This window comes from Epinephelus fuscoguttatus, linkage group LG3 (genome assembly GCF_011397635.1).
Source record: "Epinephelus fuscoguttatus linkage group LG3, E.fuscoguttatus.final_Chr_v1".
Lineage (NCBI taxonomy): Eukaryota > Metazoa > Chordata > Actinopteri > Perciformes > Serranidae > Epinephelus > Epinephelus fuscoguttatus.
This window is the reverse complement of record NC_064754.1, coordinates 2,230,865-2,255,641: the sequence shown is the minus strand read 5'-3', so window position 1 is coordinate 2,255,641 and position 24,777 is coordinate 2,230,865. Positions and strand designations below refer to the sequence as shown.

Here is a 24,777-nt window from a genome sequence, read left to right as displayed (position 1 = left end):
TTTCTTAAATCCAAGTGAAGGTTTGTGCCAAAATTGAAGAAAATATATAGTCAGAAAACTTAATTTAAGATATTTTAAGACTTCTTAAGGAGCTGTAGACACGCTGCTCAAGATGTTCTTGAAATAATCTGTTCACAACAGTGAGATGAGATCCCCTGCTGTTACTGAGATATGACACTAAACCAGGAAGTGTTTTAAGCAGAACATGATGATGTCACAGTGAAGCTGACCTTTGACCTTTTGGATATAAACTATCATCACTTCATTATTTTATCCTGTTAGACATTTGTGTCTAAGTTTTGTCACAATTAGTGTATGGATTCTTGGTCACACTGACCTTTGACCTTCAGCAACAAAATTCTAATCAGTTTATTCTTCAGTCCAAGTGGACGTTTGTGTCAAATTAAAAGAAATTCCCTTGAGGTGCTCTTGAGATATCACGTTCACAAGAATGAGATGGATGTAAGATCACAGCAACCTTGACCTTCAACCTTTGACCACCAAAGTCTAATCAGTCCAAATGAATATTTGTGCCAAATCTTAACAAATTCCCTCAAGACGTTCTTGAGGGAATTTGTTAAGACTGAAATTATTTTTGTATACGTGTGTGTGAGTGTGTTGTAATTGTTCATTTGCTTTTATATAGATTGTCATATGTATGTATTTATTTTAAAGAAAAGGCAGGACTTCTGTAAACATTCCCACGTTTGGTTTCCTGTATGTTCTTTTCTTTTGGTATTTTCATATTCACCGTCGCTGCATATTGTTCCTTTTATTGTTTGTGTAGTTGTTCAGGAAATTATTACTCAACAGCTTCCATCAAGATGTTGTCTGTATGTGTTTGTCTGAGGTGTGAACATGCAGACGTCGTTTTACCTTGACAGTAGCGTCCGTCTCCAGTGAAACCAGTAGAACATTCGCAGGTGAACTGGAGGCCGTCACCTGGTCGGCACATGGCGTTGTTGTCACAGCCGTGTCTGCCGGTGAAACACGGGTTCTGCTCCGGAAGACCACCTGTAAGATAAAACAAGACTTGATCAAGACCTAATAGAGGGCTGGACCACGTACAAAACGCTACAGGGCTTTTAATTTGAAACAAGGGCTTTAAATTTTGAAACAGGAAGTAGCCAGAATACAGTGGCATGCAAAAGTTTGGGCACACCTGGTCAAAATTTTGTTTACTGTGAGTAGTTAATTCAGTAGAAGATAAACTGATCTCCAAAACACGTGAAGTTAAAGATAAATCATTTCTTCAGTATTTTAAGTGAGATATTTTTTTAATTTCAATCTTTGACAGTTTCAAAATAACAAAAAATGAAAAGGGCTTGAAGCAAAAGTTTGGGCACCCAGAATGGTCAGCTGCGATGTCTGGAATTTAACTGAATCCGTTCTTCCCTCTACCTGTGAAATGTTTCCCGTGCCACTGGCTGCAACACAAGCCCAAAGCACAATCCATCCATTCCCATGTTTAACAGTTGGACAGGTGTCCCCTTTTTCTCCAAACATACCTTTGAATTTTATTAGTGAGTAGCTACACTACTCATTACTGTAATGTGTTACTGCCAAACTCTGCATACGTGTAAGAATATTTCCTACAATCACTTTTTGCGTGTTCATTTTTTTCTATACTAAAAAATAAAAGAATTTGTTGAACACCTCAACGCACGAATCCATTTCCTAGCCTAAACTACTGAATGAACTACTGAACTACTGGCACACTGACACAGACCTGCATGCATACATTGGTGATCCCTGGTTGTTGGACTGACAGCGGCCAGTTGTAATTTATTTTTAAGTCTGGGCATTATTGCCTTTACTAGAGAAGAAAGTCTGGTATGAAAGGGCCGGAGTTGGAATTACCGTAAAACTTCGGTTAAAAGTCTAGTCCCAAACGCCCAGTCCCGTTTACTAGCCTGGTGTGGTTACACATTTGACAAATAAAGGCCTGTCTCAATCAGAGGCCTGGACTGGTTGCCGTGCAGTTCATTTTTATAGAAGTTTTTTCAATGTAAAAAAACAGATTGTTAACTACCCACTCCAGCTAACATCAGTTAGCTGATTCAATCGTACATAGAGGTGCTACATATCGTTAGCTTGGTTCATTTTACTAAAACCATGACCACCAGAGAAGACGTAATTCATTCAAATTTACATGCATCATGAAAAAACAAGTGGTGACTACGTTCCTCTGAATCTGTCATAATGTCAGTATATGTGTCTGTTCCTCGATTACCCTCTAAGTTATTTATGTTAGTTTAGTCTGCCAGGGTCCACTGATCAAAAGGATCAAAAGTTTTTATAAAAATTAATCAAAATTATAAATACTGTTTTAACAGGATAAAGATTTGTTGTGTCGGTATGCCGGGTGCCGTGAAACAGTTGCCATAACATAACACATAATTGATGTTATTTGAAGCTTAATTTTTATACAAGTAATATTCATACTGGTTCAAATAAACAATTTAATCGTATTTCCCATCTTTGCTGACAAACAGTTTTGTGTGGAAGGATTTAAAGGCCTGTCCCAAATACAGGCCCGTTGAGTTCAGTGATTGAAGCAAATAATTGCGTCACAGTTACGTCACAGCAGTTGCAGCGGTGCACATACTGGTGGCAGAAAAACAGCGGACAACGATCAGAGATAAACAGTCGACATACCCGAAATTAAAATCGTCTCTTGTGCCGTTGGATGTCAGAGCAGGAATACAAAAAAGATAACCTTCATTTTTAAAAAAAAACTATCGCAGAGGACGCCATAGTAGAGTATAAAGTTTACATGAACTTACTGATGTGGTGAAAGATAATTCATCATCATAAGGAACTGTAAAAACTCCACATATAATATAGTTTAATGTGGAAGTAACAGACAACTTTTTAATTAGCTAGCTAACGCTGTCTGTTTATTAACTCCTTGATCAGAACAGAATATAGAAACTGCTCATTTTAGAAAGGACACCACAAGAAAACATGTTCTTTGTTTAGATTAATAAACAGATGATAGATCATTGTTTGTTTCTAGCTGTCAGCGATCAGCTAAAGGTAGCACGCTAGCTACGTTAGCTACATCGCTAATGTTAGCAAGCCTTTCATTTTCTCTGCCTGGATGCAGATGGGATCTAAACACACATTACAGGCTTTAAGTTAACATAAACTCAAAATGTGTTTTCTTGCGGTGTCCTTAAAGTGAGCAGTGGTTAAAGTTAATATACTTTGTTATGATCAAGGTGTTAATGAGCAGACAGCGTTAGCTAGCTAGCGTGCTAGCACGTTGATAGGTTGTGCTTCCACATTTAAACAATTTCCCCCCGGGGATTAATAAAGTATTCTGAATCTGAATCTGAATCTGAATTAAATTATATGTGAACGTCTCCACAACTATTCAGGGACAATAAGACAAGTCCATGTTTGACAAATGAGTTTTTACAATTCTTATGAATCGTAAATAATTAAGTAATTTAAATAAGCCAAACACACACTCCTCTACTGAGCACTGACCAGCAGCGATTACAGCCTAAATATGGAGATTCTAATTAACTGGAGACAAAACATTTTTTCTACTACACGTATGGATATAAAAACGACTCATTGCAACGGTTGAGAAATATGAAGGTTATAGTGGTTTTACCAAATTATTAGCGCTCACACCGACACCACTACTCTCCCTTTCTGCCACCAGTTCAGCTCAACCCACAAAATACGTCATCACTGTTTACAAACACAAAAAGGGTCTATAGCCCGCGACTGCCGTGGCAAGGACGTAGCCTTTTTACACGGGGTACCCGCTCTACATGAGCTAACAGGTGCCCCTTACCCAACACAAAAAGCTTTACCCTATTGTTACCACATGCGCGGCAGAACTCTTGCTCTTCGTCTTCAGCTCACAGTGACATGAAACCGAGATCAGCAGCTCAATGTCTCATCTGAGCAACTGGAAGCAGAGAATGTTTCACATGTTTCGTTTAATAAATGACTGTAATGGTTTATAGATTAAAGGAGAGCAGAATGACTCCCCAGTGTAGCGACCACTGAGTCTGTGTCCTCTCGTTCCCATCAGACCTTCACCTCCTCACAGGAAACACGGCGCAGATGTTCTGTTTCTGCCAACAAACCCCGGCTGAGTTGTGTTTGCTTGGTTAACTCTGAACCCCCCCACCCCCTCCGAGCATCCCATCAGCAGCCCCCACCTGCACTTTTACCTTTAACCCCCCTTTTTTTCTTACAAAGACGCCCCTCCCCTCCCCCGCGCCCCTCCTGCAGCGGCCTGGAGGTTGGTATCTCGTTGACCTTCACCCCCTGCCAATGCTCTCACAGCCTCTCTGGTTGCAGCTGAGGAAATACAGCCAGGCTCAGATTACTGTTTGTCTTCCTCTGATGTTCCACTGCAAACACTAAACTGTCGGAGGCGTGTTTCAGCGCATTCCTGCGGGTAATAACACACGTTTGTCCTTTGACTGTCCCCGACAGACGGCCAGGAGACAGAGACTTCTGCAAAGACCTGAACGATCGGACAACCTGGAGTCAACCTGCACTGCCCTCATTTGTGAACATGCACTTCTGAAAACGCTTATCACACTGTAGTGAAGTCAACGTCACGTTCAGCAAGACACATCTGTCTCAGTTCTTATCAGGTTTTGATGTTTCTATAAATCTGTTTTATTATGTCCAATTGAAAAGTTGATTCAAGACGACACAGAAAAGGAAGATTTACAATAAACTTGCTCTAAATCTCTAAACTAGAATTATCACTCTGCAGCTGTATGACTCCGCCCACCAGTCCACCCTGTGGTTGTATGACTCCGCCCACCAGTCCACCCTGTGGTTGTATGACTCCACCCACCAGTCCACCCTGTGGTTGTGTGACTCCGCCCACCAGTCCAGTGTCTCTGACAGTCTCCATCCATGTCAGTGAAAACATGGATGCTTCACACACAGAAGATCTATACAATCAGCACAGTTTCAAGATTAGAGTCACCAATTCAGTATCTGACCAAATGTCTCCCCTTCTGTTCCTGAGATATGACGTTAAAACATGATGATGTCACAGTCAAGCTGACCTTTGACCTTTTGACCTTCATTATTTTATCCTTTTTGTGTCAAGTTTTGTCATAATTAGTGTATGAGTTCTTGACAAAAAACCTATTTTGTGAGGTCAAACTGACCTTTGGCCTTCATCATTCTTGAGTATATTTGTGTCACAAATAAGGGAATTCCCTAAATCTGTTCTTGAGATGTCATATTCACAAGGATGAGATGGACACAAGATCATGGTGACTTTGACTTTCGACCACCAAAATCTAATTAGTTTATTCTTGAGTCCAAGTAGATGTTTGTCCCAACAGAGAATTCGACCAAACATCTTGAGGCGTCAGAACTCACTGTGGATGGAGCCGATTCTGTTGCTCATGGCGTAGCGGATCAGATGGTTGGTGGAATCGTACATCACAAAGATCTGGTCCACGCTGAGCTGCTGGGTGGACGGTGTCGCCCCGCTGGCCTCATCATGCGGGCAGCTCTGGAAGGAGACAGTCTGACGCCACTGGTAGGTTCTGGTCTGCACTTCGCCATTAGGGGAGGTGATGGTGTACTCTCGGTTGGAGGAGGAAGTGATCACTGAGAGGAGGAGAAGCAGAAAGAAAGAAAACAGGAGGAGTGTAAATTCAGCAGATTCAGTCCTCAGTAATTTGACTCGCTTCCTGTTTTCAGTTGAGGGGACCGTCTACGTAACAAGCCATAATCAGTAAGCGCGCCACATCGTCTTACTGCTTTAGTCGGTAATGGTCCTTACAGTTTCTGTCGTACTGGTAGATCTCCTTGTATGGGTTGATCTGGACAGAGGATCCCAGCGGTATGGTGGGCAGACGTCCCTCCAGTTCGGTGCTAACCACCAGATGGTCGTGTTCGTCAATTCCTTTAAACTGCTGCGTGATGGTCAGACGCTCATCACCAGGCTGGAAGAACACCTCGGCCCGCCGGGAAAACACGCCACCTGCGGGGACGAGTAAGAAGACATGTCTGAACACAGTCCTGCAAGGTTTAACAACCAGATTGACGCCGGAGTCACTGGAGCGTCATCATCAACTTTTAAGCATTTCAGCATCTACATAGATCATCCAAATGACTGTGAACACAGTGAGAACTACTGGTGGTTAAAAATCGACCATCTGGCACCAAACTACGCAACTCGTCTCCCTCACCAATGAGACTGAAGCCGTTCTTGTAGCCGGGCTGCTCCAGGGCAAAGGCCCAGCCGATGATTCCCCCCAGGGAGGACAGCGGCAGCAGGGAGGGTCCCAGGCCGTCAGAAATGTTGCTGATGGCCACGTAGGCCCGTCCATCATTGGGTACCACATACGAGTGCAAGTCGTTGTTACTGAGCTCCTCAGGCCGGGGGGAGTTCCCCACGAACACTCGACCGTTCACTTTTCCGTTCATCCTCTGTGGTTTTCCTGGAAAAACAAGAAAGGTTTGATTTACGCTTAAAAATTGGACACCTTACAGACAGCTAGGGGAGAACATTGTTTGAACTGATCTAAAAAGAGAACCATGAGAGCCAGAACACACCAGAACACTCACTCTTAGACTTCTAAGTTAAAGTAAATCAAAGCTGTGTTTCCACTGAGGGAAATGGTTACAGCTTACAGAGACAGACAGGAGGTCTGCGTCACTGTGACGTGTAGTTACATTTTTGGGGAGGTGAACATCAGGCTAAGGCGTAGGGTACGGCACTGATTCGACGCAGAAGTATATATCACACATATAAGGATACATATATATATATATATATATATATATATATATACCTCATATAAGGACAGTGAGGAAAACTGTAGTTTTGCAAAATGCTTTACAGATCCGATCTGTCTTTTTATCATTCTTTATATAAGTCCAAGAAAACTTGCCTCATTAAACAGTTTGGGTATCATCGAAAATGCTTCTCACCTTCTGCAACACAGTCCTTTCCGTTACCGTAGTAACCAGGCCTGCAATGGCAGCAGTACCCCTTGCTGTAATCCCGGCAGTCAGCGAAAGCTGCGCATTTGTGGCTGTTGTGGGCGCACGTCTCAGAATTGTACGCAAACACTGTGAAAACAACCAAAGGATGAAACCGATAAGTTTCAATGACACAATGAAACATTCTGTTCTGAATCTTGGAACACAAAAGTTTCAAGCTGTTCTGATTTACCATTCACATCGAGATCTTCGTCTACCACAACGATTTGTGGTTGCTGGGGCCTGGAATGGGGCGGCACTGGTTGGACTGGTTCGCGGTTGGTGTACCGCGGTTGGGCAGGATCAGGGTACCTTGGCTCGACTGGAGAGTATGGTTGGGCAGGATCAGGGTACCTTGGCTCGACTGGAGAGTATGGTTGGGCTGGATCAGGGTACCTTGGCTCAACTGGAGAGTATGGTTGGGCTGGATCAGGGTACCTTGGCTCAACTGGAGAGTACCTAGGCTCAGTGGGTTCAGGGACGGTGTATCTTGGTTGCAAAGGCTCAGAGACTGGGTATCCTGTCTTTATTTGGTCAGGGTATCTCGGCTCTGATGGGTCTGGGTACCTCGGTTGAGCCCTCTCAGGGTTGGTGTAGGTTGGCGTGACAGTCTCAGATTCAGGGTATTCTGGGTAGTCTGGTTCTTCGGTCTCCAATTCGATAAACCCTGGTGTGACGGTCTCAGCTTCTGGGTAACTGGGTTGGTACTCATTGGGAGTCTCAGTTGGGAACTCGTCCTTTTCTTCCGGTACCAGCTGGGGTTCCTCAGGTTGACCTGGCAACATGGTCACAGGAGGTTCTGTGGCATTCTCCTCCTCAGGTAGACTGGTAACCAGCCCTGGCGTAATGGCGAAAAAGAATGGCGAGGAGCCGATCTCGTACACCCAAACACCGTTACGTCCTGAGTTTGTCTTCCTGGATGGATAAAGGAAGAAAAATGCGTCTACATCAAAAGACACTTGATTTATGCTTTTATTTGAGTGATGTTTTCTCTTATTCATAATTTCTGCACGCAAAAACTTTCCCACAGAGTCATCGTGTCAAAGTTCAGTGTCCTGACACATAAATCACTTTGTTTCTTTTATATTCAAGCACAAAGACATCAGTTTCATACTCAGTAAGTTCCCTGATGGAGGTCTCTTCATCAGTGGTGCTGCGGAAGTACGTTCCCTGTGAGGAGCTGAACCAGCCAGCCACCATGCCTTCATTGAAGCCGGCCTCCAGGACCTTACTCTTGCCCCCTATTGATGTGGAGAGAAACTGCAGGCCGCCTTGGGGGTACAGGAGGATGGCGCAGGAGGACGACGCCATGGTGACCAAAACCAGCTGGAAAGTGTTTCTCTGTAAGAACAAAGGAGATGACGTTAAGCAGGAAGTTTTGGACCACAGCGTAATCTGGGAGTTCTCACTGGCCAAACACGTTTCAAAGGATTATTGACCAGTTAGGAAAACCTGTGTGGAGGACAGTGAACAGTTGATGTGGAGGAAAGCACTGGGAGGGAACATGACAGCACAACCACCTGTGGAACCTGTACGTTATAATGACGAATGGGGCATATTGAGCAGGACTGTCATGATAATTATAGACTTAATGTATGATAATCATGGACACGACCTCGTACATTTTGCTGACCTCACTATTGCCTGTTCTGTTCACATGTGTTTGTTTACATAAGACTGTTCTTAGCCCCAAACACCTCAGAAATTCTTTGTCTGATGACATAGTTTCTCTAGATGGCATTGCTCTGGCCTCTAGCACTACCATAAGAAACCTCGGAGTAATATTTGATCAAGATTTGTGTTTTAAATCTCACAAAAAAGAAACCTCACGGACTGTGTTCTTTCATCTGTGTAATGTTGCGAAAATTAGGCCTATCCTGTCCCGAAAAGATGCAGAAAAATTGGTCCACGCTTTTGTTACCTCTAGGCTGGATTACTGTAACTCTCTATTATCAGGCAGCTCTAATAAGTCTTTAAAACCGCACGTGTACTAACAGGAACTAAAAAACGAGATCATGTTTCTCCTGTTTGAGCTTCTCTGCACTGGCTCCCTGTAAAATCCAGAATTGAATTTAAAATCCTACTGTTAACTTATAAAGCTCTAAATGGTCAAGCTCCGTCATATCTTAGAGAGCTCATAGTGCCATATTATCCCACCAGAACACTGCGCTCTGAGAACGCAGGGTTACTCGTGGTCCCTAAAGTCTCCAAAAGTAGATCAGGAGCCAGAGCCTTCAGCTATCAGGCTCCTCTCCTGTGGAATCATCTTCCTGTTGCGGTCCGGGAGGCAGACACCGTCTCCACATTTAAGACTAGACTTAAGACTTTCCTCTTTAATAAAGCTTATAGTTAGGGCTGGCTCAGGCTTGCCCTGTACCAGCCCCTAGTTAGGCTGACTTAGGCCTAGTCTGCCGGAGGACCCCCCTATAAGCTATTCTCTCTCTCTCCTTAGTTTCTGAAAAGTTGGGTCTTCATTTACTAACATTCACGTCCTATTACTGCATGTCCTAACTCGGCTTCACTGCATAAAATGGACCCAAAATGACAATAATATCATTTGTAGCACCTATTTCTGGCACAGTATATCGTCGAATAAAAGACATTATCATGACAGGCCGATTTTTGAGGCAGAAGCAAAATGAGGTGCTGCTTCAGTTTGTTCCCTTTGCAAATGGCAGTGCCACTGAAATAAAAACAAAAGGGAACATTCAGAACTTAAGCTGTATATTTACTTGTTTGAAAGTGAGGCGCTGAGGATTAATGTCAGCTGATAAGCCTCCAACATGAGGTGTAAAAGGCATCTGGGATAAAACACAGAGGGTCATTTTTGACTTTTTGAGCTGCTGGACACGCTCGCACAATCAAAAGTATTAAAAGACCAAATCTATTTTTAAATCCCCACCAGTAATTCTTCATCTTTGTCTGCATTGTTTGTTTTACTGCTTCATATGAAGCGCCGACTCCGGCTATTATGGTGTTCAAAGTGGTAATTACAAGAGGAACCACGGAGGCGTGTGGTCACATACATTTCAACAAAATTATCCTTTACACTGTTTAAGTCTCATCCAAAGAACCTATAAATAGAACAGCTGAAGTGTTTAAACTCCTCAACATTTCTTATATCGCACACTGACTCACCTGAACAGTCTACTACAACAGCCCTCTCATTTATCTTTTATTTATGAAGTCAGTTTGGTGAAACTGTGTCAAACGGAGTTGATGTAACTCTGCGGTCGTTACTAAAGGCTGTAGCTGCACGATAATCAAAAATTTGTTTCATGATTTTTACACAGAAACTGACAACAGTGTCGTCGCCTTGTTTGTTGCTGTCTGACACATCTGACTCCATCCTCTTGTGCCATCTATTGGCTGTATCTACGCCATCGTACAGAACGCATCAAAGACAGGACTGACGTTTACAACATTTGAAACAGACCTATCTATTTTTGTAAGTAAAGGGAGAATAAAAGAGCCTTAGTTAGTTTTTTAGGCCCAGACTGAAACATCTTGGTAATCACTGACATCCATGCAGTTTGTCCAATCGTTCATGGTCCCAGAGGATGAATCCTACTGTCTTTGCTGATCATGTAAGATCGTCTGTAGCGCCAACAGCAGGTGGACATTTGTGTGACGCTCCAGTGCAAAAATAAAACCACAGACCTGAGATATGAAACGACCCATCCTCTGTCTGCTTATTAAAAACCCGACACGGCCCCTCACCTTAGTGTCCGGTCCGTCCCCTCGTCCAGATGTCCCCCGGGCGCTCATGTTCTCCCAGGTGACGATGATGATGCCACTGGGCTCCACTCCTTCGTCTCTGGGGAAAGCTCGTTTGATGATCTTGGCGGCTCGACTCAGTACCTCCGGGCTGCTGTCCCACCTGAAGTGGACCTTCCCCTGTCCGTCACTGTCCATGTCTCCCAGCAACACTGCAATCATTTTGAAACTGGCGGGCATCTTCCCCAGATAGTCCCCCTCAGCTGGAGGCTTCACAACGGACACAAATCCATTCGTATTGATCTGGAACAGAAGACAGGAGGTCAAGTGTTAACGGAGGGTTTAATAACTACAGTGTTATTCCTGTGGGTCATGTATGTTTGTATACAAGTCCATTTCCACCGCATGGGAAAAAAATCCTAACCACTATTTATTCATTCATTCATTCATTAGATTTCCATGACCGCTTATCCCATTCGGGGTCACAGGGGGGTGGAGCCTCTACCAGTGGACAATAGGTGAGAGGCAGGGTCCACAGTAATGTACCTAATAAAGTGGCCGCTGAGTGCAGAATCTTCAAGCTATGACAGACTTTTTTTTTATTAAATTATTTCAGTACAGCTGTAGAGTGGATCACTGATTCATACATGAAGTCCCTCCTTATTTATATTTTCTGATGCCTAAAACTATCAGCAGCTGCAGCCTTCTGTCACGCGGACAGCTTGTGAACGTCATTCTTTGAACCCACACTGTCTTTGGTGCTGTTAAGGTTTTCGCAGCTTCATCTTGGTGTGTGCTGCAGGTTTTCTTGTAACTGTGGAAGGTAATTAAAACAGGACTGAGGACTTTTGACCACGGAGTGCACACGTCCCGTTAGTGACCGTGAGACCTGCAGTTGGACGCTCAGAGGCTGGACTCTCCTACAGCTCTGCTCGCTTTGTCAGCCCACAGGAATTCCACACAATGACTTCCCTTTCACTCAGAGGAATCTCTTTAAACTCATTAACTCAGATCCGCCTCGCACACTGAAAACCACAGACACACAATGAACTGTGACCGTGAAGTGAATTCTGTCCATCAGAGGCAGGAGGTTACACAGCGTCACTCCACGTCTTAGTGACGGAGCGGATGATTGGTCAAAACATCAAAGTTCAGCTTTGATTTACACAAAAACGTCTTCCGTTAACATAAGACGTTGTTCATTTATTCATATATTCTCAAATATAATCAGGGCTGGTCATTTCTCTCAACCAACAAGGGAACAATGCACGTCATCTCCTGCACCTAGAGTTACTGGGTGGGAAAAAAATCGATACGTATAGCATTTCTGACAGGTTTTATGACAGTGTCACATTCAGCTGCAATAAAAATGATTAAAGTCGATGAACAGAGTTACATTTTCTTTTTCATTCAAAAACACGAACTGTGTAAAGAAACTGTTTTGAATGATCTTTTCATTATTAAAAATACACTTCATGTAGTTTCAGTGTGATTTGAGAGAAAAGAAGTATAAACAATATTAGGACTGCAGCTAGTAAATATTTTCATTCTGAATACATCTGTTTTTGATAAATCATTTTTTTAGTCTTTAAAATCATCCATCACATTTTCCAAGGTGTCCTCAAGAGGCTTGTTTGTTTTAACTGGATATCGCGCCCTTATGCCGCCTTGCCGCGCTGTATATACGGTACAATCACAGAATGGGAGGACAGAGTTGGCCGACACTGTTGTGTTACACATCACGAAACTTTCGCTTCCAGAATGCCGACATATTGTCCAAAATCACACACTACAGTGGCATGACGTCGCCGTTGTTTGGTTTTGTGTAGAAAATGCTAATGCGTTGTAAAGAAGGGACATTGTAGCGGCTGTATAGCACCAAACTGTAAAACTACACAGCACTGATCAAATATGAACTACAATTCTGCTGCTGCCTAAATTGCTTTCAGTAACATATTTTAGTGCCCTGAGAGTTTGTAAACAGGAAGTGGGCATCTTACTGTTTCCTGTATTGTGTAAATGGAGGCCGAATTAACCAAGATTTTCAAAAAAAGCTACTAGCAGTTAGCAGCTAACTCAAAGAAGAAGAACAGCGGCTGAAAATATTCACAAATAGTGAAAACACTGAGGTCCAGGAGCTCCTTACCCTCCAAGCAGAGGACGAGATCAGCCGCCATATAATGAGACGCTAAATGATTGTTATTGACATGTGATGTCATTGTTATTGTTTATAAAGAGCTGCTGACACGTATGTTATATGTCACAGTAGAGGCAGATGCTGCTGTGTTCTACAACACACCCATCACACCTCCTCTGTCTCCGCAATGCCAACATCCTGTCTGAAATCACACACTGGTGCGGCACTGTCTTTCTGATCTGTGTAAAAATACAAATGTGGTGAAGAAGGGACTTCATAGTGGCTCTGCAGCAGCGCCATCTGTGTGTAAATAGGGCTGCTGACTCTACCTGAGCAGAGAGGATGCAGGTAACATCAATCTTTACAAGCAACCAGCAGCAGAGAGGTCAAAGGTCAGAGCGCCAGCACTCTGAAAACATGAAAGAAGTATCTGTGGGTTTGAGAAGATGCTGCGAGATGAAATAAGAGCCGTTCTGCTCGGCTGCCTCTGTAAAGGCGGGAGGGCTCCAGCACCGACGCAGACACTTCCTCCACAGAAACGCATGAATGACAGCAGCATGTGGGTGAGAGGCCGGCGTCGCCCAGCAGGTATCCGACTTTAGAGGAGACGCCTGCAGAGCCGAGGACGCTCAAGTTTCATCACAGGAAGTCTTTTGTCTGAGCAGAGTGTCAGAGCAGCTAACGAGACTACCAAAGCTCTCAGAAGTTCACAGGTTGAACAGGACGATGACGGCGGGTTCAGGAAGCTTTTAGCTTCTGTAAAGAGGAGGTTTAAGAGAGCAGAGGCAACACGTCTGACATCAGTCAAGAGTGAGCACATCTGATGCATCAAACACACAGTTAACCCAACATTAATCTCTCAAGACAGATTCTGCAATTTACATTGTAGAATCTGTCGGCAGCCCTGTGTGAAAGACGACTACAGAGGGGGGGAGGGGCTTTGAGTTTGAACGATGCTGCGCTTTAGCCAATCACAATGGAGGGGGCGCGGCCGAGACATGCAGGTGTCCCCAGGAAATGTGTACCTACAGAAACAGCAAGCTCCGCGTCCATAGCGACCGCTCCAGTAATGCCGTCTCGCCAACGTGAAAAAAAGAAATTTTCCAGCGGATGTCTTAGTTACAACATGATTGAGCTAACTGGAGTAGTTTCATGTCGTATCCGACAACGGGAGGCTTTTAACAGATGACGTCCTGATGTTAGCTTTGCTAACTGTCCCTGTCAGCTGCAGCCACTGATGCTTTCTAGACATCATGATTTCCCATAACTGAATAAATACCACACATAGCAACACAAAACTGCTTTGCTAGCTCAATCATGTTGTAACTAAGATATCCGCTGGAAAAGATATTTTATTCATGGACCGTTTATTGAGTTATTACCTTATTTTTATACAGTCTATGGTTATAGACAACGCTAACGGCTAACGTTAACAGCTAACGGTTAGCCCAGCTAATCTACAATAACCATATTAATTACGTGCACACAGAAATAGTAACGTTTGTTCAGTCATTGTGTTTATAGACTTAACAAACATCAGATTAGTCTACACGGTGATATAGTGACGTGAAAAATGTGATATATAGCTAAACTCTGCTGGTTTTCTACCTGAAGTATTTGTAAATAGCACAGCGATTCCCTGGGGGCACCGCCGGAAGTGAAGGGCGTGAGGCCCCTGCACTTCCGGTTAGTCGAAAAACTCCGGGCTGTGCCTCCAGAGGTAAAGGAAGAAAAAAAAAATTATTTTTATATTTATTTTTTTTACCGATGGATTTCCAGATTGACCCAACATGGATTCACCTTTTAAACATTTGATGAAAGTTTTTTGATTCATGCTGCGTCTCATTTTCAGTGTTGCGTTTCATCTAATGATGCTAATAATAATAATAATAATAATAATAATAATAATAATACCTTTGTTCGTATGGCACGGTTCATACAGCAAGTATAACTCTAAGTGCTTTAAATAATAGAATTAGGACTGGGCGATATAACGACTATGTACGATATATCAATATATTTTCAAGCAAGATATAAATTTAGACACAGTTTATATCGATATCGGGTCAAGCTGCATCACATGACACATACCAGTGTTCATCTCTCCTCTGTCACACTCCCCACACAGCTCCGCCCCCTCACTCACTCACAAGTTCTCCAGCAACCCTTTTTAAAGCCGTAGCCTGACGTGCGCCTCCCCAGAAATGTAACTACACGTCACAGTGATGCAGACCTCCGTAGGCTCCATGTTGACGCAGAGCCTATTCTGTAGCTACGGCGTCGATTCAACGCAGAAGTATAACCGTTGAAGCACACAGGACAGTGGCATGAAGTGTCGCAGGGCGATGCATCTATGAGCACTGATGTACGTCTAGCTGCCGCTCTGGGGTTATGCATAGAAAATAATAGGGGTGGCTGTTTAGACGTGTGCTGTTAAGGGCCGGTGTGTTCTGGCCTTCAGTTCACAGCGAAGGCATGCACATAAAACAAAGCTTTCTTTAAGAATTCAAGGTCATACATTGTGAGTAACTGATATACAAATGGTCAGTTTGCTGGTGAAATACAGTACTTGAGTAAAAGTTACCTTCCACTACTGAGTGCAACATTTTTCACTGGCAGATTTTATTTAGAAATAAAATCAGTGACGATACAATGAACGAGCAGTTTGTACATGTAATAACATGTGCAGAGTCTGAGGACTTGCAGCCGTGAGATCACATGTACTCCTCAGTGGAAACCTGCCAGGACGTCGCTGACATCACACATGTCCGATCCCTGAGATCATCATTATCACTGTGAGAACAGCGGAGGGAGGAAACACACTGAGCGCTGCCATCTGGTTTTAGAGGACAGATGTCTCCAGTCTATACGCTCCAGATGTGCCAGCTCTACGAGGACGCTCCGCTTCCTGTCGAGGAGCAAAAGCCTCTCCGGCAGCAGCAGCTGGAGCCGAGCCATGAGATTTTATTACATAATCAACTGTAGAGTGTTTTCTAACCTGATGCAAGTTTGGAAGTATAAAAGAAAGCTGGAGGAGCGTCACTGTGGGTCTGATAATTACTGGGGACCAACAGGATGTCACAGACACTTTAAAGAGGGGGGGGGGTCTTTATGGATGCACAGCGACCAATTAGAGCTTCACACTGTGGGAAAATCCAGTAGACGAACACTGACAGCTGTCAGTCTGACACGTTACACTGAAAGTCTCCGTTATTAGACGAACGCCATTCAAACCACAAACATGTAAAGTCCACGCTGCATCGACTGCGTCAGCCTGTGGCAGCGATACGTCAACATGCACTGTCATCAGAATCGGCCAACATGCTTTTTCTTATGTTGCACAACGAATGAATATTACATTGAAAAGTATTTCATGTCTCCATCTGCTGGTGGGCCGTCACGATATGAGTATACATGTATAATATGATGTTATTCTACAACAGGAGAGACTTGATGATCACTAACATTAGGTGAGGGAAAAGTGGATGTATCGATTTTGGTTATCCGTGAAATACGTTGTTACAGATCGGTTATCAGCAAAAACAATCCAATAATGTGCGTCCCTAGCTTGAACTGCTCTGCTGCTCCATTTTGTCGTAATTGGTAAGCTTTCAGAAAACGTGCACAAATACAGATGAAATGAACGCAGAGTGCGGACAGAAGGCTTTCAAACCTTTCAAATTACCTGCAGCAACACTGAATTAACTGAAGACAAACTTTTTTCTCAACAACACAAGGATCATAAAACCCATGAGTGTAAAAACGACTCGTTAAAATCACTTAAGAAATAGAAATATTAGCCTCTGATCACACAGAATGTGTTTAGCAGGACGAAAAACGCAAGGTACACCGCACTGCCTTTCTCTTTTTTTTCCCAACAAAATGACACTAGTAAAAAAAGCTTGCTGCGCCTTTTTATTGTTGCCAGGCAACAGGTTTTAACTTGAAGTTTTTTCAACAGTTCAGAGCGCTCCGGCAAAAACGCTGAGCACTTTGAGTGCAGAAACACGAGGGGCGTTACAACACAAAAACAGTGATAACTGTGCAACTCCTCTACAATAGGTGGAGAGATTTCAAGATTTCAGCTTGTTAGTATTGGACCTTTTTCCTGTTGACCTATTACGTCACAGACCAAACAATGGACAAACAAGTTAGCTACGGTTAGCTAGCAGCTAACTGCTACCATGGTGGACAACTTTACAGCTCTATACATTTGGTCCGTCCAAAAAGTCACGGCTCTGGATGTAGATTTCTCCATGTTGTTACCGGCTTCTTCTTCTCTTACACATTTAATGCTATTGGACTTCCGGGTCAAAGCCCGGGGCGGAAACTGTGGAGCATGCTCAGAGCGCCTCGGCCAGTTTGGGTCTGATTGACTGTACACATGCAGGAGGAATTCAACTCCTAATCACATTAACTGTTAATCCAACTCTGCCTGCAGCGTCTGAAATAACGAGCATGAAGCCAACCTTTGTGGTGTCGCTGTGACTTCCTGTAGAGACTCAGTGTGGTCTGCTGTTATTCTAACAGGAGGACGGAGGACAAATGGTGAAGTGCCTGAGACACAGAATAAAAACACTCTGTGTGGATGTATCAAGGTGTCGACGAGATTCAGCTGCTTCCCTAATGAAAGAAAAACTCTTCATCAAACAAGTTTCTACTGTTGGTAAGTTTATATTTCTTTAATGAACTTGTCTTTTCTGGACGCACGTTTTGTTACTTAACTCCTTCAGTTGTTTGCCAGTTCTGTTTTAAATACAAATTTTCACAGTATGCTTTTTGCAGTGGGTATAGAAGAAATTACTGTACTTCATTTTGTCTTTACAGGAAATGATACAGGAAGTGCACTGATGGAGTGATGCTGCCAAATAATCCTAACAAGCAGTTTTTTGTTTCCCAAGATGTTCCCTGAGTTTCCTCACCACCATCTGCACTTTGTTTTTGGGCCACGTGGCGGTGACAGAAAAGTTTTGGGCTGATATGTGGAACTTATTTCCAGTTGTCACAGATTGGCGTGAGGATTCATCGGGAGTCTGTGTTTGTGTCACCTGATGAATGTCAGGCAGATATTCTCCCTTTTTGCTCCATTTTTGGTCTCCACCAACTCCTGAGTGAAATATAGCCCCGTTTCCAGCAAACACTTTTGGTACAGTACCTTTGGAACCAAGAGTAACCCTTCAAATACCTAGACCCTTGGTCCATTTAGCGTTTCCACCGAGTTGTCTGGTTTAGTTCAGGATGCTTTTTTACCGTCTCCACAGTGAAAGTTGTGGATGGTCCCAACAGAAGTGTTCCTTAGCGTCCCCATGTTTGGTCCCCCCTCTGTTGGGGTACCTAGCACACAGATCTGGTACTAAAAGGTGGAGCTAGAAACCCTGCAGTCTGATTGGTCAGTAGAGGACGCTCACTCTGGTTTTATGTAACCTCTGTTCATACATCAGTAAACTACAACTATAAAATGAAAGAGAAAAAAATAACTTCATTCACTGGGCCGACTGCCAGCAACTTTTAAGGTGGAACGTTAACTTGTAATGTTACTCAATGCATGAGTTGATGACGTGAATCCATCAGCACACCTTAAATTTCACTGTGACAACTTTGACCATCACTTTAGTTTTTATATGACACACACTTTTAGTAATGACTTTAAAAATATAGATTCATTTGGAGCGGATTATGTGAAGGTCATATATTCTAATCCTCACTTCCTGTGGGCTACAGCAACACTAAACCCCTGAGCTTGCCTGAGAAGGACTAAATGCACAAAGCTGCTATTTTGAAATATCCCATGGAGAGAGACTCTCACTGCAGCCTGTTCTATTTTGTTGTGAAAATGTGGGCGTGCAGCCTCGTTCTGTGGACGATAAACCAGGTGCAGACTTCCATCTGTGTCACCGCTGATGAGGAAATACAGCGAGTAATGGACGGAGCAGTGAGTGACAACAACCCCGCCCACATTCAAGAGGACTCATGATTTGTAACCTGCAGAATGATTTTCTGTGTGATCGGGGCCTTGTAGGGCTGGGCGATATAACTTATAAATAATATTATAATATATATACATGGGGTGCTCCATTTAGTGTTTTTACCAGTTTAAATCAGCCGGTCGGTTTGTTGTGTAGAGGAAGAGACCTCCGTGGATAATTCAGCTCTCGGTAAAAACCTTCTGAACAATGAACACTGAAGGATTTCTAACCAGGAGAAGTTTCAATTGGTTGCAGTCTACAATCACCGCTAGACGCCATTAAATCCCCTTAAATCTGAACGCTGAACCATTAGTTTACATTTCGACGTAAGGATCTTTGACTAAACAGGGCCAAATCAGCAAACAATGCAGAACAGTTAGTTAATATTCTACTGTAGTGACATTAAGTCAAAAAACTTTATTTGCATTTAATCAAAGTACAAAAAACAACTGTAAATGAAGCCGCTTGGTAACACAAGCGTTTAACACTCAACTCTTTTCTTCTTTCACTCCTAAAGATCAATCAAACCAACTTAAATTTAATATAAGAAACAAAACTTCAGCACGTTGGAAACATGTTTCACAGCAAGTGTAGATGCTCCAATCTGGATTAGCCGTCACATGACCTGAGGAATGCATTCAGTGTGTGTGTGTGTGTTTGTCGGCCTGATGAAGGGCTTATCTGTGTTGGCTTTTAATTGGCTCACATTCCAGCCTCTGTTCACGTATTCACAGAGAATCCAACACCTCCGTCTCCCTGAGTGAACTGAACAAACAGCAGCAGACCTCCAGCAGCAGCTCCACCTGTCTGCTCACACCACCAACACCTCAACGTGTCACTGCAATCACCACAAATCAAACACGTCAGCAGGACTGATGTGGATCTGAAACCAAATGTGGCAGCTACGACTGCAGGGAAACCACACACACACACACACACACACAGAGGACTCTTATTTTGTAAACAGATTTACAATGCGTGGAGGCGATTAAGAGCCAATAGAAAACCTTATCAGGTGTCAACAAACAAACAGAGAGCGCAGACTTAAAGACTGAAGTGACGAGATGATTATCAGACTAATCAATCATGCGTGTGATCGCTGCAGAGACTCGCAGCTGAAACATCTGAGACACTGACAGAAGCTGAAGCCACAGTTGAAATACAAATACCTCACTATTATTTATATATTGATAAATACTGATAAATATAATATACTGATGTTTTTAGGAGGCTAAAATATGTTTTGCTGCTGCCCCCGTCCACAGCAGTACACTGCTTTGCTTCTGTGGCGGTATTCCTGACTACTTCTCAAAATTGGGGCCATACTGACCGCCATCTACTGTAGGTAATACACTCGCCACTTTTACACTGTCTGTTCAAGACAGGAATATCACGCCATTATTTTGCCTCGCCGTTCAATTGCAGAGAGAGTTGTCATCCCTGTGAGTCAGGAATGGAGGTGGTAACAAGGCTGAATCAATGTTTGTATAAGTGGGACAGGGCGGCATGGGTGTGATGATTTGATGATGTATTAGGAGATTTAAAAATCAGCTGATAGCAGTTAGCAGCTAACTCAAAGGGGGAAAAAAACATTCATTCAGCCCTTCATTTTCCAATAACAATTATCCTGTTAGGGGGCGCTGGGGGGGTGGAGCCTCTCACCTGACATCAGGTGAAAGGCAGGGTTCACCCTGGACAGGTCACCAGACTATCACAGGGCTGACACATAAACACAGCCAACCATTCACACTCACATTCACACCTATGGACAATTTAGAGTCATCCAAAGACCACCCACACTGACACAGGGAGAATATGCAAACTCCACACAGAAGGGCTCCCCCACCATGGGGTTCAAACCAGGAACCCTCATGCTATGAGGTGACAACGCTAACCACTGCACCACCGTGTCCCCGGGCCAAAAATGTCCGCAAACTGGGGAGACAGAGTTGTCGCCCCTCTGAGCCAGGAGTGGAGGTGGTAACAGCGTCAAATCGGTGTCTGTATAAAAGGGACAGCTGGAACGTCGGGATCATGGGCGGTACGGGTGTGGCGTTTTGACGACGTGTATTGTGTGTGACCCACTGCCTGGAGATTTAAGAAGTAGCAGTTAGTAGCTAACTCAAAGAGGAACAGCAGTCAAAAATGTCGGCAAATTGGGAAAACAATGAGGTCTTTATCCACCGAGCAGAGGATGAGGTGAGCCGCCATATAACGGGGACACTAAATGATTGTTATTGACATGTTATGTTATTGTTTATAAAGTGACGTGTATTTTCTATGTCACATAGAGGCTGATGCTGTTGTCTTACACATCAAGCCCGTCACGCCTCTTTTGATTCCACAATGCAGGCATACTAGCCTGGAAATCCAGACCCAAATCTAGAAAGATTTAGGGTCTGGCTATGAGTAATGCAAATGGCCCAACTTGAGGGGCGGCCCCAAGCATGCATTTGTAAATATCACTGCACGCAACTGGATAACACTACGACCAATCAGAACAATACACGGGGTGATGTATGCAGAGCTTAGCTACCAGCGGAGCTAACTGGCAGATTAGACTCTTGCCGTATCCGGTCAGCAAAACAGCAAAAACGTCCTTCTTGCAAAGGAAAGACTCGAGCGCCGTCTTCTGTTCCTCTTTTAGAGAAAAGGCCAAGTCTAACTCGTTCATTGTAGCGGCCAAAGCTGTTTCAAACAATTGGTGTTCATCCGTAGCCATCTTGCAATGTTTACTGACTGATTCCGGACTTCGTCGTCGCAGCGCTGTGGTGTGATGTGATTGGTGCAGCTCAGCTACAACGGCATGGGTAATGAGCATCATTACTGACTGTCAGAGTGACCCGCTGAGCAAATTCAAATTGTGCTCTCACCAGAACTTGGGATTTCCAGGGTACAGACATACTGTCTAAAATCACACACTAGGGGGGAATGACGCCGTCGTCGTTTGGTTCTGTGTAAAAATGCAAAGGAGGCATAAAGCAGGGACTCTGTAGCGCCATCTACATGTAAAAAGGCCTTCTGACTATGGATGAGTACCTCATACAACCCCACTTCCAAAAATCTGAACTATCCCTTTAAAATCCAAAGTGTGCAGTGAAAGACTGAGCTGGAGTCGGAGTCCTGACAGACGTTAGTGTCGTTCAAGTGAGTGAACCAAAACATGACATCAGCTGAAGCACCGAACGCTGCTGAGGATGAATCAGTTAACGCTGAAGATCAGACGAGACGAAGAGCGTTTTTTGATGTCATTGTGAAAAAAATGTGAAACTCAGAGAGGATCTGAAGTTTGAGCTGAGGTGTCTCTCGCTGATTGAACAGAAAACTTTATCATCAAGTGTAAACAACCCACCGGGATCAATAGTGAATAATTCAATATAATCACTTTACAATGTGAGAGTGAAGAATGATGAGGATGAAGACGAGACAGATTCATAAACTAACCAAATACAAACCCTCATAATAAGCTTAAAAACAATCCAAATAAACATGATCATTTATGTAACGTGTGTTTTATGTTTAACACCAAAGGTCCTTTGAATATTTGCTAATTTAAAGAAATTAAGAGAAACAGAAACTGAGTAACGTTATTTTTTCAACCTTCATATGAGACGGTTTAAATATGTATAGATTTAGTTTAATGAGTGAGTCGTCATGTTAGTTATCACATAAAAATAACAAATATCTGCTTTATTCATTTATGTTGAGTCACAAACAAATAAATATATATTTCTATAAATATATAAAAGTATTTTAGTGGAGAAAAACAATACAGCATAGTATTGATTGTTTATTTATTTATATCATAAGTATTGCAAATACAAATTTTAGTAGCTTTTATTAGAATTAAAAAATCAGTTGTTTTTCTAGATGTATTTTGCAGCAATAAAAATGGTTGGAGTTCAATAAACAGACTGAAAATCTTATTTTTTATTAGATAAAACAGATGTTGAAGATTTCCTTTAGGGGAGATACTTTGGGGTCGAGATATAAAGTAATAACGTGTAATGCGTCGCGATTCTCAGCATATTGTCAATCATATGGTGACTTAAATATTGTGAAAATAATATACTGTGGGGCCTCTGGTGATTTCCGCCTCTAACTTTAGGTCCATTTTAAGATCAGTCTGAACTGAAGCTTCTGACAGACATTTGTCTGCTTGTTATTTTTGAATATGTCATAGTGTGGATGATTTACTGAGAAAAAGTTATAGTTATAAATTAATTGCGAATCTTAGTTGAATTTCAGTCATTTTAAGTTCGATTTTTATTTTATTTTATTCCTAAAATGTTGGTTTATTTGCGCTGGATCTGATTTTACAAACTTGATGAATCTCTGGCGGAACACTTCAGTTATTTAGACTTTTACTGGAGTTTGTAAACTTTAAATGTAAGGAGTGATTTTACAGCTGAAACCAGGTCTGAGTTTCACTGGATCTCCTGCTGCACTTTCCACTGACTCCTGAGCTCTGGTTAAACTTTGATGAATGAACTTCATGGTGAAATCTGATTTTCTTTTTCATTAAACGCCGGCTGGAGGTTAAACTCACGTAAACTTTGTCGAAGGTGTCGCCGAAGAAGAACAGAGATCCGTTGAGAGCCAGCTCGGCGGTGGAGTCCGAGCCGGGCAGCAGCTGCTCGTCTCCGGCTTCTCCTCCGAACTCGAACAGCTCCTCCAGGTCCAGAGCCCGGGTCAGGACACCCAGGCTCAGCAAGCACGACCAGACCCACAACCAGCTCCGGGACCGGGGACTCATCTTCTCCGTAATGCTCCACAGACACCGTCAGACCAGCGGTGTTCAGCACTCAGGACAGCCGGGGAGGAGGTGAGGGGCAGCGGGCGACACGAACAGCCGATTCAGCGGCGCACAGCGGCGAACTGAGGGTACAGAGAGGCGGGGGGAGGGATGAATGGATGGAGAACAGCGGGAGTAACTGCCCGGGGGGCGTTTGAGTAACCACCACGACTTCCGGTCAACTTTTTTCAAAATAACACTGACTTTCATAACTTAGGTAGCTTTGAAGCTCGAGTTATAAACCTTATATAGTTGTTGCCAGGTCTGCAGTCAGCAGGGAAATAAAGACGTATTCTGATCACTTACTTTGTAAAATGTGAAACACTTAGGGACTGTTCGTTATTTATGAGAGGGGAGCGGGTGGTGCAAAAAAGGGGGAGGCATGTCAAATAATTTTTTGAGCACTGAGGAGGAACTTGTTTTTTATTTTGGCTCAGGGGAGGGGATACAAATATAAATGGTTGTATAACTTACATACTCTTAAAATTACCGTTAGAAAACAATGTGCGTTTTTTTGGTGGGCAGGGCTTAGCTGGAGGCAAAACAGTTCTCCACAGACATTAGCTAGCGCTAGTTAGCAAGTTGTGCTGTCTTTTTTTTTTTAGACGATGGAGGAAGATGATGTGAGTGGTGCGTACAGAAACACTCATTCTGTGGGAGTGTGGGAGCGCACTCTGACACAAACTGGACCGTTCATAAATTCGGAGCTCTGTCTGAATGTACCGTTGGGTTATCCAGAGTACCGCACTCTCAGAGTGGCAGAGCGCACTCTGGACACTTTAGCCCCAATCAGTCTTCTTTCAGCATTGGCAGTATAAAAACAAAATCGGGGAGTGCAGCAAAATGCTGCCTACCTACTTTTCTTTATACAGAATGTGCCTTTTTCGGGGCAATGGCGGCCGTGAGCAAGTAACAAAACGTGTAGCTCAGCGCGTGACGTGGGAGGGAAGCCGCGGCTGGTCAGTCCTTCGGCGATTCTCTCATAAGTCGGCCCGTTCTTCACCGTCCCTGTCATCTGACGGTTAAGGGCCTCTTCGTTTGCGAGGACAAGGAGGGTGCGCAATTCCTTGTCTCCCCAGTTGCTCATCTTTACAGTGTCTGTCAGGTTTGTGTTTCCCTCTTGCTACTAGCTGCTCGCTAATTCCTGCTATCAGCTGTTTCCTGTTTATCCA

General features: G+C 43.4%; 1 protein-coding gene across 1 annotated transcript in view; it reads right to left on the bottom strand.

Annotated features, from left to right (window-relative positions):
- The window catches only part of LOC125886151 (nidogen-1-like), a 45,383-nt gene extending 21,368 nt beyond the window's left edge, over positions 1 to 24,015 (bottom strand). The window contains exons 1-9 of the mRNA XM_049572153.1: positions 23,360 to 24,015; positions 10,711 to 11,010; positions 8,105 to 8,331; positions 7,184 to 7,905; positions 6,940 to 7,080; positions 6,195 to 6,446; positions 5,786 to 5,986; positions 5,377 to 5,610; positions 877 to 1,014 (exon numbers count right to left, since the gene is read on the bottom strand). Coding sequence (XP_049428110.1) covers positions 877 to 1,014; positions 5,377 to 5,610; positions 5,786 to 5,986; positions 6,195 to 6,446; positions 6,940 to 7,080; positions 7,184 to 7,905; positions 8,105 to 8,331; positions 10,711 to 11,010; positions 23,360 to 23,566 — 2,422 coding nt within the window. The 5' untranslated portion in view covers positions 23,567 to 24,015. The remainder of the gene's footprint in view (positions 1 to 876; positions 1,015 to 5,376; positions 5,611 to 5,785; positions 5,987 to 6,194; positions 6,447 to 6,939; positions 7,081 to 7,183; positions 7,906 to 8,104; positions 8,332 to 10,710; positions 11,011 to 23,359) is intronic.
- Between the last annotated feature and the right edge of the window lie 762 nt (positions 24,016 to 24,777).